General features: G+C 47.9%; 1 protein-coding gene across 3 annotated transcripts in view; it reads left to right on the top strand.

Moving 5' to 3' along the window:
* Positions 1-817: 817 nt before the first annotated feature.
* LRRC7 (leucine rich repeat containing 7) overlaps positions 818-14,844 on the top strand; it is a 221,302-nt gene continuing 207,275 nt past the window's right edge. For all 3 annotated transcript variants that reach the window (XM_040360720.1, XM_040360719.1, XM_040360721.1), the window contains exon 1: positions 818-1,015. In XM_040360720.1, coding sequence (XP_040216654.1) covers positions 827-1,015 — 189 coding nt within the window. In that variant the 5' untranslated portion in view covers positions 818-826. The remainder of the gene's footprint in view (positions 1,016-14,844) is intronic.

Below are 14,844 nucleotides of genomic sequence, written 5' to 3'. Positions count from 1 at the left end.
CCATCAGTAAAGACTTTTGAAGTTTGTTGGCCAATAAAGGTGAACTAACCCTTCACTTTTCTGTTTGAGCTGACAGCTCCCTCAAGCTTTATCTTCATAATATAGCAGGGAAGTATATCTGCAGTGCAGTAGAGAAGAACTCAGGCAGGGCTAATTTGAATGACTTCAGTGCTTTTGCTGTACATTTTGAGAATTAATTACTCCACAATATCAGCATCTCCAGTGTGCTTGTTTTAAAGCTACAACTTGTTATGAATATATAAGAATTTTTCAATTTTCTTTTACATTATGGACTTTTTATCTGGTTTGTTGGCCTAGAAAGGAGATTTAATACTTCACCTTCCTGTTTGATATGATAACTCCCCCTTTACTTCATCTTCATAACACGCAAGGAAATATATCTGTAGTCCAGTAGAGAAGAAATCAGGCAGGGCTAGTTTAAATGACTTCAGTGCTTTTGCTGTAAACTTTGAGAATGAATTACTCCACAATACCAGAAGCTCCAGAGTGCTCATTTTAAAGCTTCAGCTTTTTATGAATTTATAAGTATCTATTCTTTTACATTATGGACTTTATATCTGGTTTTGGTTTTAAACGTACTTCCTTAATGACATAGAAACCAATCAGCTTTCAGGTTTTATTGTCAAAGCCTAATTGAACAAGCTGACGTTAGATGCTGATTGGCTATGGTGCACAACTGTACCAGACTCTGAGTGCTCCAGCTGTAGTAAATTTCCCCCACTGACTCACCGTCAGTTAAGACTTTTGAAGTACGTTGTTTATTAATTACTTTTTTTCTTTATTATTTTCAGTGCAGTGCCTGGAGATGACGACCAAGCGGAAGATCATCGGCCGGCTTGTACCGTGCAGATGTTTTCGGGGGGAGGAGGAGATAATATCGGTGTTGGATTACTCTCACTGCAGCCTGCAACAGGTGCCAAAAGAGGTCTTCAGTTTTGAAAGAACATTGGAGGAACTCTATCTGGATGCTAATCAAATAGAAGAGTTACCCAAGGTAAGTCATGGGGTATTTAACAAAAAAAAAAAAAAGAGAGATCGGCAACCTGACTGTGCTGGGGGCTGTGTAAATCTCAAAACTGGATGGACAAAAATTGTTTGGCAGGTAAAACATCCCCCCAAATATTTATCTATTCTGTGGATTTAGTGATTTGCCTGGAGCTCAGTTTAGAGAGATCTTCGGGAAGAAACCTTTTGACAGTTTTACATTTCCCTCATGTCCAAATGCAGTCTAATGTCTCTGGCCGGCTAGTCTTCTGCTTCCATTCCCTGTAAGCTTGTTTTCCCTCATTGGGTCTTGAGTCACGTTTCCTGCATTTTTATTAGAAAATCTATTCTGAGAAGTTGATGTTAAAGCTTTGAAGTCGGCTGTTTTGGTTTGTCGTCTTGGTAGTGAACTGCTGACAGAATTATGATGAACGTTTGATAAGCTCGAAATTTGTGTTTATTCTGCCGACTTGTGCCTCCCAGCACAGAAAAAAAACATACGGGTTGCTGGTGAAATTCGAAATTAGTTGTTTCATTATTTCTAACACAGGTACGGTAATAAGAAAAAAAATGACTGCGGTAAATAAACCGGCATTTAGGCTAAGGAATATTTGATTTCAATCAGCGTTTAAAGTGCAAATCCACCTTGGTGACAAAATGGATTTAGTAAGGAATGGTTCAAAAACCGTATGCCTTCACAGCCTACTGAAATATCCATTGTACCCAAAGGGATATGATGGTCGTTTTGCTGGTTGCCAAAAAGAAGCTGTAGACATGTGAAATGTCAGGGGTAGGCAACCTTTTTTTTTCTCTCGTATAAGCCTGCGACTAAAGGTCATCCAGGATGCCCAGAAAACATGGAGCCAGATTCACATAGGTTACCGGATCATTAGATCCGCGTAACCTATCTGATTTAAGATCCGCCACCGCAAGTTTTTGAGCCTAGTGGTTAATTCACAAAGCACTTACCTCAAAACTTTGCCTCGGCGTATCGTAAATCCCCCGGCGGAATTCGAATTCCGCGGCTAGGGGGAGTGTACTATTCAAATCAGGCGCGTCCCCGCGCCGATCGAATAGCGCATGCGCCGTCCGGAAATTTTCCCAGCGCGCATTGCTCCAAATGACGTCGCAAGGACGTCATTGGTTTCGACGTTTACGTAAATTACGTCCATTCGTATTCGCGAACGACTTACGCAAACGACGTCAAAAATTCAAATTTCATCGCGGGAACGACGGCCATACTTAACATTGGCTGCGCCTCATAGACCCAGGGGTAACTATACGCCGGAAAAAGCCGAACGCAAACGACGTAAAAAAAAGCGCCGGGCGGTCGCTCGTTTCAGAATCGGCGTAAATGCTCATTAGCATATTCGGCGCGTAAAAGACACAGAAGCGCCACCTAGCGGCCGGCCTGGAATTGCAGCCTAAGATCCGACGGTGTAAAACTATTACACCTGTCGGATCTTAGGCATATCTATGCGTAACTGATTCTATGAATCAGTCGCATAGATACGACCGACGGAAATCAGAAATACGACGGCGTATCAGGAGATACACCGTCCTATCTCTATGTGAATCTGGCCCATGGTTTGGGGTCTTATGCTGCGTACACACGATCGGAAATTCTGACCAGCCCCATACACAGCTTCAGGTATGGGCCCCCTGGAGCAGAGAACCGGGGGGGGGGGGGGGATTTCTGCCAAAAATGTAATCCCACCTACCTACTCTTCCCTCTCCTACAGGGGGATGCTGCCGAAAAAGAAAGTGTTTTCTCTCCTCTACTCTCTCCAAGCCGCAACTGAGAACTGGGGGGGGGGGGGGGAATGCTGCCGAACCGGGGGGGGGGGGGAAGCTGACGAAAATGAAAGTGTTTTTTCTCTCCTCTCCTCTCTCCAAGCCACGACTGAGAACTGGGGGGGGGGGGATTGCTGCCAAAAATTCAAGTGTTTTCTCTCCAGCCATGACCTGAGAGCCAGGGGGGGGTGCTGCTGAAATAAAAGTGTTTCATCTCCTCTCAGTCGCGAGCTGACAACGGGAGCGACTGGGCCCCTGGGAACATTCGGGCCCCTTACAGGTATAATGCCCCCTGATGGCGATCCGGCATACGACGAGCCGAGATCAATGAAGGTCAATAGGCAGTTCGGCTCTTCTGCTTGATTCTGAGCATGCATGTTTTTTTGTGCGTCGGAAATTGCATACAGACGTTCGAAATTTCCGAGAAGAGCTTTTCTTGTCGGAAAAATTGAGAACCTGCTCTCAAATTTTTGTTGTCGGAAATACCGACAGAAAATGTCCGATGGAGCCTACACGCGGTCGGAATTTCCAACCAACAGCTCACATGGAACTTCTTGTCGGAATTTCCGATCATGTGTACGCGGCATAATGGTAAAGAAATCGGGTTTATGGTACCCAACACCTCCACCCAATATCTATGCAACTTTTGGCATCTCCAGGTCAGAAGAATTAAGTCGCCATTATTCCTGAGGCATTTGTCGCATGTAGGGGAATCCAAAATACCCATTCTGTGTAGCCTAATGGGGGTAAAATGAGCTCTTAGTAGTATGTACAATTGCATGACTCTCTGTGCCACATTGAGAGAACATTGATGTACTGTCTGTAAGGCCTCCTCCCACTGGTCATCCATGAAAGAGCTCACATCCCTCTCCCAGCCCTCATGTGCCTTCAAAGGAAATTAAGTCAGGAAGTTAGTCAACAACATTGTGTAGCATCGGGATACAAATCCCTTAATAGAGACAGTTTTGGCCATCATTTTGAACACCTAGGTCGGGGACAGCTGCCACTCAGTTAGGCAAATCTGGAGAGTTGGAGATCTACCTGAACAACATGGAAGCGACCAAAGATCACCAGGGTGAAGTGCCCTTTTTTTTTTACAGGATATAGCAAGGCCCCATTGAATAATAAGGAAAGTTTGAAGATATCAGGGAACAGTAGGGCAGAGGTGTAGCAATGCAGAGTACAGGGGTCAGGAGTAAGTAATGCAGAGTTCACTAGTATGTAATGCAGAGTGCAGGGGTCAGGAGTATGTAATGCAGAGTTCACTAGTATGTAATGCAAAGTACAGGGGTCAGGAGTATGTAATGCAGAGTTCATTAGTATTCAATGCAGAGTGCAGGGGTCTAGAGTAGGCAATGCAGAGTTCACTAGTATTCAATGCAGAGTGCAGGGGTCAGGAGTAAGTAATGCAGAGAATAGGCCTGGTCTTAAAGTGGTGGAAGGATAGCCGTTTCCCCACTGGTTGAACCTAATGCAACTTCTTTCCATCCATGATTAGCCCATGTGGACTTTTGTAAACTGATGAATTTTGTAAACTTTTCATAATTTTTAAAGCGGATGTCCGCTGAAAAAAAAAATATTAAAAGCCAGCAGCTACAAATACTGCAGCTGCTGACTTTTAATAATAGGACACTTACCTGTCCTGGAGTCCAGCGCCGTCCGCAGCAGAGGACGATCGATCGCTCGTCACTCTCAAGCCCCCCCCGCCATCCTCGGTGAGGGAACCAGGAAGTGAAGCGCTCCGGTTTCACTGCCCGGTTCCCTACGGCGCATGCGCGAGTCGCGCTACTACGCCTGCCGATTGGCTCCCGCTGTGTACTGGGAGCCGAGTGTTCCCAGAACACAACGGGGGGATGGGGGGACGGGAGGTGACATCATGCTCGCAGTCTGCCAGGGACTGTGTGGCCGGAAGTGGGTGCAAATACCTGTCTTTAGACAGGTATCTGCACCCCCCTTCCCCCTGAAAGGTGTCAAATGTGACACCGGAGGGGGGGAGGGTTCCGATCAGCGGGAGTTCCACTTTAGGGTGGAGCTCCGCTTTAAGTCACAGCAGTCTGCCCTCTAGTTCAACCATTCCTAAGTTTAAAAATAAAATAAGCATGTTGGAAATCATCTGCAACCTTAGATTGTAAGCTCCTTGAGGGCAGGGACTGATGGGAAACCACACCTTTCAACTTTTTGAGATGAAAACGAGGCACACCTATTAGCAAATTTATGTAGGCATAGGACACACCCCCTGACACGCCCCCTCTTAAAGGAGAATTATGCAAAAAAGAAAGATTTGTTAACCCCAAAAGTTTTTTTTTTTTTTACCACTACTATTACTTTATATTGGCTTTTAAAATTTACAAATGCAGCAATTTAGAAATTGGATGAAAGGTTTAGCACTGGGAAGCACTTTTTGAAAGATAAATAGTTCATTTTATATACAACTCTATAGATCATGAGGGACAAATGAAGGCAGTTCTGAAGCCAAAAGGGGGTCCAACCCGGTACTAGCAAGGTGTACCTAATAATAAAGTGGCCTGTGAGCCTATATGTAAAATCTCTGGCCCGGATTCACGTAGAATGGCGTATCTTTGTGCGGGTGTAACGTATCCTATTTACGTTACGCCTCCGCAACTTTTACAGGCAAGTTGCGGCAGCGTATCGTAAATAGGCCGGCGTAAGCCTGCCTAATTCAAATGTGGTAGATGTGGGCGTGTGTTATGTAAATTTTATGTGACCCCACGTAAATTACGCTTTTTACGAACGGCACATGCGCCGTCCGTGAAAGTATCCCAGTGCGCGTGCTCCGAATTAACCCGCAAGAAGCCAATGCTTTCGACGTGAACGTAAATGACACACAGCCCTATTCGCGAACGACTTACGCAAACTACGTAAAATTTTCAAAATTTGACGCGGGAACGACGTCCATACTTAACATAGGTACGCCGCATGTACGCCTCATATAGCAGGGGTAACTTTACACTGGGAAAAGCCTAACGTAAACGGTGTATCTGTACTGCGTCGGCTGGGCGTACATTCGTGAATTTGCATATCTAGCTGATTTACATATTTCTAGGCAGAAATCAGCGTACACGCCCCTAGCGGCCAGCGTAAATATGCAGTTAAGATACGACGGCGTAAGAGACTTACGCCGGTCGGATCTAATACAAATCTATGGGTAACTGATTCTAAGAATCAGGCGCATAGATACGACGGCTCGGACTCAGAGTTACGACGCCGTATCTGGAGATACGCCGGCGTAACTCGTACGAGAATCCGGGCCTCTGTGTAAATTGACAGTACTTGTAATCAATAAATAAATAAATGAACCAACAAAGCACCAGTCAAAAGGCATTTTCAATCGATTTTCCATCACGATTCCTGTTTTTAATCTAAAGTTGGAGAGCTTCAAAAATGACTACAAAATCCCCTCGGTGGCCTACCCTGTAAATGGTTTTCTCACACTGCAGAGTCGATGGGAATTGTAGAAATATTATACATCACCTGTATTTTGATTTGTAGAAAATCTAGCTCTCCGACCATCAAAGTAGACGGAATAAACCAACGCTCAATATTTAATATATTCTTTATGACAAAATAAAGAACTGAAAGCTCTTTGAGTATTTTTGATCGTCTTTTATCTCCAGTGTTTTTCCATCGGTCAGAGTACAAACACAGCTGTAATCTGCTGGTAGAAAACCTACTTTCCTATTGGACACGCTTCAGTAAACGCAATTCACACCTTTCAACTTTAATCTTTTATTTGACATGGCTTTTGAGATTATTGTATTTTAATCTATTGCTGAATCTGATACAGAGGCCTGCTGAATGCCAGCTAATGTCTGTTAGGTCTGTGTATTTACCGATCAGTTGTGTTTTCTGTAAGGCCATTCTCTGCTGGCGGGAGGTGCTGGGAATGTAATAATTCAACTACAGGCACATCTAAAAAATATTGGAAAACCTTCAAAATTTTATTTAAAAGTGAAAATTAATGGGTTTGCCTGTTGGTCTATTGTTATTGTGCCATAGTGACCCTACAGCTATATATCCAGGACGTTGGGAAAGGGTTTGCATATCTAGGGACCCGCCTTAGTCGAGTTATGCCATTAGTTTCTCTCTAACCAGTCTCAATGGCCCAGATTCACATACATCGGCGCATATTCTGAGCATGTGCACTGGGATGCGGCCACGGGATGGCGCATGCGCCGTTCATTTTAAGTACTTCTATGGCGCTTGGCCCATCATTTGTATGGGGTCACGCCTCATTAGCATGGCTCATGCCCACTTCCACCTACGCTGGCTTACGCAGAGGAAACCCAGCGTATCTTTAAGAGCGAGTGGGAGCAGGTACTTTGTCAATCCAGTGCTTGCCTCTGTGCGCTGCGCCGGCGTATTGTAAAAGAGATGCGCTACGGCGGATAATTAACATGACCTAATTACTACACCTGAGAAGTCAGCCCTTAGGCCTTGTACACACGGTCGGCCCAAACCAATGTGACTGGTCCGTCGGACCGTTTTCATCGGTTCACCTCTGAAGTGGCCGTACGGCCTGATATGTGTACACACCGTCAGTCCAAAATCCGATCGGGTCAGAACGCGGTGACGTCAAACACACGACATGCTGAATAAAAACGAAGTTCAATGCTTCCAAGCATGCGTCGACTTGATTCTGAGCATGCGCGGGTTTTGAACCGATGCTTTTCTGTACTAACCATCGGTTTGGTCCGATGGGGCAGCGGTCCATCGGTTCGGTTTTGAAGCATGTTTTAAAATTTTGGACCGAAGGAAAACAGACCGATGGGCTATACACACGGTCGGTTTGGTCCGATGAAACTGAACTTCGGTTCATTCTCATCGGTTCGGTCCGACCGTATGTACGCGGCCTTAGAGTTTACGATACGCTACACGCCGTAGCGTATCTCTTTTACGCTACGCCGGCGCAGCGCACAGAGGCAAGCACTGGATTCACAAAGTACTCGCTCCCACTCGCTCTTAAAGATATGCTGGGTTTCCTCTGCGTAAGCCGGCATAGGTGGAAGTGGGCGTGAGCCATGCTAATGAGGCGTGACCCCGTGCAAATGATGGGCCAAGCGCCATAGAAGTACTTAAATTGAATGGCGCATGCGCCATCCCGTGGCCGCATCCCGGTGCGCATGCTCAGAATCATGTCGAAACAACTGCCTAAGATACGTCGAATCACTGCCTACGACGTGAACGTAACCTACGCCTAGTCATATTCACATACAACGTAAACGACAAAAGATACGACGGCTTGTGTTCCCTGGTCCATAACTTTGCATGAGTTGCGCCTCCTATATGGGGAATAACTTTACGCCGGACCTACGACTTACGCAAACCGCGTATATTATGCGCCGGGCGCAACTACGTTCGTGAATCGGCATATCTCCCTCATTTGCATATGTGCATAGAAAATCAATGGGAGCGACAAATGTGCCCAGCGTAAATATGCGCCCACGATACGACGGTGTAGGCAAGTTATGTCAGTCGTAGGAAGCCTATTTTTAGGCGTATCTCAGATTGTGGGCACGGCGCACAGATACGATGGCGCATAGTTATACTTACAGGGCCAGATTCACAAAGAGATACGACGGTGTATCTACAGATACACCATCGTATCTCTGACTTACACTGGTCCTATCTATGCGCCTGATTCATAGAATCAGTTACGCATAGATAGGGCTAAGATCTGACAGTGTTACACTGTGTTACACTGTCGGATCTTTTTTTCCATTTAAAAATGGCGCCGGGGGCGTTCCCGCTGATTTACGATAAATAATATGTAAATCAGCGAGATATGCAAATTCACGAACGTACGCGGACCCGACGCAGTCTTCTTACGACGTTTCCGTAGCGGCTTTCCCGGCGTATACTTACCCCTTCTTTTATCAGGCGCAGCCAATGTTAAGTATAGCCGGCGTTTCCGCGTCGAATTTGAATTTTTTAACGTCGTTTGCGTAAGTCGTTCTCGAATACGGACGGACGTCGTTTACGTAAGCGTCTAAACCACTGACGTCCTAGCGACGTCAGTGGGAGCAATGCACGCCGGGAAATTTCGCGGACGGCGCATGCGCATTTAAATCGGCGCGGGAACGCGCCTGATTTAAATAGTACACTCCCCCTAGCCGCGGAATTTGAATTCCGACGGGGGATTTAGGATCCGCCGCCGCAAGTTTGGAGGTAAGTGGTTTGTGAATTAGCCACTTGCCTCGCAAACTTGCGGGAGCGGATCTTAAATCACGTAGATCGAGCGGATATAGATATAGATCCGCTGATCTACGTGAATCTGGCCCACACTGCGTATCTCGAGATACGTCGCGTAAGTGCTTTGTGAATCCGGGCCAATATGTTTTGCTTTATGCCGCGTACACGTGATCGGATTTTCCGTCGGAAAAAACTTGGATGTTTTTTCCGACAGAATTCCGCTCAAGCTTGGCTTGCATACACACAGTCACACAAGTTCTTTGAACTTTTGACCGTCAAGGACGCGGTGACGTACAACACTACGACGAGCTGAGAAAATTAAGTTCAATGCTTCCGAGCATGTGCCGAATTGTTTCCGAGCATGCGTCGGAATTTTGCACGTCGGAATTGCTACAGACGATCAGGTTTTCCGATAGGATTTTTTCCGTCGCAAAAATTTGAGAACCAGCTCTCAATCTTTAGTTGGCGGAAATTCCGACTGCAAAAGTCCAATGGAGCATACACACGGTCGGAATTTCCATTCAAAAGCTCACATCTGACTTTTGCTGTCGGAATTTCCGATCGTGTGTACGTGGCGTTACTCTCAATGTCTGTTCGCCAGACATCCCAACCTGCAAAAACGAATTTCAGGGAGGTGGAATATTTTTCCGCAGTGTTTCCGGGGAAGGGGGTGGGGGGCATGTGACAATGGATAGTGTCAGTAGTTGTTTTCATTTTTAATACATGATTTTTTTACTATTTTTAAATTGGGGCAGTGGACAGTGTTGGTAGGGGAGAGTGGTGTCAGAAGTTTTTTAGTTTCTGTCCCCGGTTTTGTCCCCGAATTGGATTTGAACAGAGGCTGGGACAATTTCAAAGACAGTCAGTGCAGAATTAAAAAAAAAAAAAATCTGTATTACACCCCTCTGCTCCACCGCACCTACTAGCTTAGGGGGGGTGTATTTTCTTCCATTATCTGTGCCCCTTTCTGATGATCATGTGCTGGTCGGAGTGGAGGGAATATTTCTTCAGTTTCGGGTGCATGCCTATTCAGCTTCGCTCGCATGTTCTTCTGCCTTGGCTCAAGTCCCAGCCACCTGCCTATCTCCTTGCCTTCCCTGGCGGAGTGATCTTCCTCCGCACCCCATCCAGTAGTAGCCGGGGCCTGGAGAGTAAGACTTGAGAGGCTGTAAAGCGTGCGGCGGTGGCTGGCAGAGAGTTGCTGATTGCCGCCATTACTAGCAAAAAAATAAATATGTCCCCGGATTTCATTTTTCAAAATCTGGTCACCTTAGCCTAATGACACTTTTTGGGCCAGATTCACGTAGCGCTCGTTCTACGCGAATTAAGATCCGCTCCCGCAAGTTTAGGAGGCAAGTGGCTAATTTTACAAACCACTTACCTCCAAACTTGCGACGGCGGATCCTAAATCCCCCGGCGGAATTCAAATTCCGCGGCTAGGGGAGTGTACTATTTAAATCAGGCGCGTTCCCGCGCCGATTTAAATGCGCCGTCCGGGGAATTTCCCGGCGTGCATTGCTCCCACTGACGTCGCTAGGACGTCAGTGGTTGCGACGCTTACGTAAACGACGTCCATCCGTATTCTAGAACGACTTACGCAAACGACATTAAAAAAATTTAATTCGACGCGGGAACGTCGGCTATGCTTAACATTCGCTGCGCCTGATGAAAGCAGGGGTAAGTATACGACGGGTACGCCGCTACGGAAGCGTCGTAAGAAGACTGCGTCGGGTCCACGTACGTTCGTGAATTTGCGTATCTCGCTGATTTACATATTATTTATCGTAAATCAGCGGGAACGCCCCCGGCACCATTTTTAAATTGAAAAAAAGATCCGACAGTGTAACACATTGTAACACTGTCAGATCTTAGCCCTATCTATGCGTATCTGATTCTATGAATCAGGCGCATAGATAGGACCAGTTTACGTCAGAGATACGATGGTGTATCTGTTCGCGATTTTCTACCGTCATCCGGCCGGGCCAGCCCAGTAGTGTAGCGTGGGGGTGGGCAGCCAGTCCTCTTTCCCCTGCGAGTAAGCTCATTTCAAACCTGTCCTCTGCCTCTGTGCTGCTATGAATGTTATTGCTGCTGTCCCATCCCAAGAGTGACTTCCTCCAGCAGCCCCTATTATCACTGTGCACGATCAATAAAGCAGACTCCAGTCCTCAGCACCTCCCCCCACCCAGGGACTCCAGTGGTCTGGTCCAGCCTGTCCTGTCCCCCATGATGCCTCAGGTGCTTGCCTTGTGTGATTGGGAGGGGCGGTGCTCGGTGCAGACGAGCGTGTGGAGACGAGCGTGTGGAGAGTGCTGGTGGAGTTCTGCAGGGGAGGAGTGCTTCCTCTGAAGTGATCCATGTCACAGTGTCCCTTCCTCATGGCTCAGTTATGTGACCCTCAAGAAGGGACCCTGCGACTCTGCAATACAAACAAATCATGTCCTGAGGAAGGGCTTCTGCGTGTAACTTCCTCTGGAGCGACTGGGGGATAGCAGTCATCTATGGATAATCTTCATGGATGGAGGCCTGGAGTGGTGAGTGGAATCCACCCATCTACCTTGTGTTTGTGAGGGGAAGTAGTCAGTAGTGTGAGTACTGCAGGAAGGAGTGTAGTGGTCAGGGGGGGTCAGTGTAGTGGACAGGTCATTTTAGGGGTCAGGTCAGTGTAGTGGGCAGGTAGGTCATTTTAGAGGTCAGTGTAGGGGGCAGGTAGGTCAGTGTAGGGGACAGGTAGGTCAGCTGCCTCTCAAAGTGACTGAACCCACCACTTTCACCTTCCCTGGGCTCTGGTGTGTCAGACTTGTGGCAGGCTATGTGGGGCAAATGGCACTGCATCTGGCGGCAAGTGACACGCTGCATATGGTGGCACGCTGCATCTGGCGGCAAGTGACACGCTGCATATGGTGGCACGCTGCATCTGGCGGCAAGTGACACGCTGCATATGGTGGCACGCTGCATCTGGCGGCAAGTGACACGCTGCATATGGTGGCACGCTGCATCTGGCGGCAAGTGACACGCTGCATATGGTGGCACGCTGCATCTGGCGGCAAGTGACACACTGCATATGGTGGCACGCTGCATCTGGCGGCAAGTGACACACTGCATATGGTGGCACGCTGCATCTGGCGGCAAGTGACACACTGCATATGGTGGCATGCTGCATCTGGCGGCAAGTGACACACTCCATATGGTGGCACGCTGCATCTGGCGGCAAGTGACACACTGCATATGGTGACACGCTGCATCTGGCGGCAAGTGACACACTCCATATGGTGGCACGCTGCATCTGGCGGCAAGTGACACACTGCATATGGTGGCACGCTGCATCTGGCGGCAAGTGACACACTCCATATGGTGGCACGCTGCATCTGGTGGCAAGTGACACACTGCATATGGTGGCACGCTGCATCTGGCGGCAAGTGACACACTGCATATGGTGGCACGCTGCATCTGATGGCAAGTGACACACTGCATATGGTGGCACGCTGCATCTGGCGGCAAGTGACACACTGCATATGGTGGCACGCTGCATCTGGCGGCAAGTGACACACTGCATATGGTGGCACGCTGCATCTGGCGGCAAGTGACACACTGCATATGGTGGCACGCTGCATCTGGCGGCACGCTGCATCTGGCGGCAAGTGACACACTGCATCTGGTGGCACGCTGCATCTGGCGGCAAGTGACACACTGCATCTGGTGGCACGCTGCATCTGGCGGCAAGTGACACACTGCATATGGTGGCACGCTGCATCTGGTGGCAAGTGACACACTGCATATGGTGGCACGCTGCATCTGGCGGCAAGTGACACACTGCATATGGTGGCACGCTGCATCTGGCGGCACGCTGCATCTGGCGGCAAGTGACACACTGCATCTGGTGGCACGCTGCATCTGGCGGCAAGTGACACACTGCATCTGGTGGCACGCTGCATCTGGCGGCAAGTGACACACTGCATATGGTGGCACGCTGCATCTGGTGGCAAGTGACACACTGCATATGGTGGCACGCTGCATCTGGTGGCAAGTGACACACTCAGGGTTCCCAATGATTCTGCATTATGGTGAGTTGAACTATTTCATTATCTATTACAGTGCAATAATAGAAAGGGATATGATTTAATCATCCTGACCATAGGTGTGCGCAGCCTATTGCATTAGGGTTTGCATCCCAAAGCTCAAACACACATACATGGGGCAGATTCATGTAGATCTGCGGATCTTTAGATCCGCTAGATCTACCTGGTTTACGATCCGCCGGTGCAATTTAGCGAGGCAAGTGCATGATTCATAAAGCACTTACCTCGCAAACTGCACCGTCGGATCCTAACTCCCCCCGGCGGAATGCATTCCGCGGCTAGGGGGAGTGTACAATTTAAATCAGGCGCGTTCCCGCGCCGATTTAACTGCGCATGCGCCGGGGCGAAAAAGCCCAGTGCGCATGCTCCAAATGACGTCGCTACGACGTCATTGTTTGCGGTGGGTACGTCGTTTGCGGCCATCGGTATTCCCGATCGCGGTACGCAAACGACGTAGAAAATTTAAAAATCGGCGCGGGAACGTCGGCCATACTTAACATTAGCTACCCCTCATAGAAGCAGGGGTAGCTATCCGCCGGAAAAAGCCGAACGCAAACGACGTAGAAAACGAGCGACGGGCGGGCGTACGGACGTGAATCGGCGTTTTTCCTCATTTGCATATGCGACGGGTAAAAAATCGCGACGACACCTAGCGGCCGGCGGGAGATTACAGCCTAAGATTCGACTGGTGTAAGTCACTTACACCAGTCGGATCCAAGGGAGATCTATGCGGAACTGATTCTTATGAATCAGTCGCATAGATCCGACCGTGGGATCTCACAGATCCGACCGTCGGGTCTCACAGATACGACGGCGGATCAGGAGATCCGCCGGCGTATCTATTGATGAATCTGCCCCACATGTGTGTATGTATATTGACGGTGTTGGTAGAGCAGTGGACGGTATCATTATTTTTTTATTTTGTTTTTTTATTATTTTTACTGAATATTTTATTCATTTTTAATTTTTTTTTAGGAGCATCATTAGAGGACTTCAGTGAAATACCAGGGGTCCAAACAGGGGGATTCTGCGGCACACGGGGTGATTAGGGTGGGCCCTGGCGCACCCTGTGTGCACGCCTATGATCCTGACACCATATCAAGCATGGTGTTGGGATGATATGAGTGCTAAAACCAGCCATTCACCTGTTCGGTCCTTGGCAAAATTGTCCCTGAATGGCAGTTTGGAAATGTGGTCACCCTAGGTACGATTGTTGGCCAACCGAGCGTCTGATTTTTGTCCAAAGGGCGTGTGCCAGGATCTTGTCTTGCATACCAACGTTACACAATTGTCGTGCTACAAACACGAACGTAGTGACGTACTACGAGGAATTTCAGCTCTTGAGCGCCACCTTTTGGGCCCCTTCTGCTAATTTCGTGTTTGGTGAGCATTGATTCGGAGCATGCGTGTTTATACTTTTGAGTTTTGTGTGACGGACTTGTGTACTGACCATCAGAAACCATTGTCTTTCGAAAATTTACTAGCCTGCCATCCAACATTTGTTGGCCGAAAGTTGGACAACAATTGTCAGAAGGAGCGTACTAACAGTCAGATTTTAGGACAACAGCCTGTCAACAGACAATCCCCTTCCAACAATCGGATCGTGTGTATGAGGCTTAACTCATTCATGCATACACATACTAGGGCCAATTTAGACAAGAGCCAACCTACCAGCATGTCTTTGGAGTGTGGGAGGAAACCGGAACACCTGGAGGAAACCCACACAAACACAGGGAGGACACGCCAACTCCAGGCA

This window comes from Rana temporaria, chromosome 7 (assembly GCF_905171775.1).
Source record: "Rana temporaria chromosome 7, aRanTem1.1, whole genome shotgun sequence".
Classification (NCBI taxonomy): Eukaryota; Metazoa; Chordata; class Amphibia; order Anura; family Ranidae; genus Rana; species Rana temporaria.
Note: the sequence above shows the minus strand (reverse complement) of the source record. Positions and strands in the feature narration are given on the sequence as shown.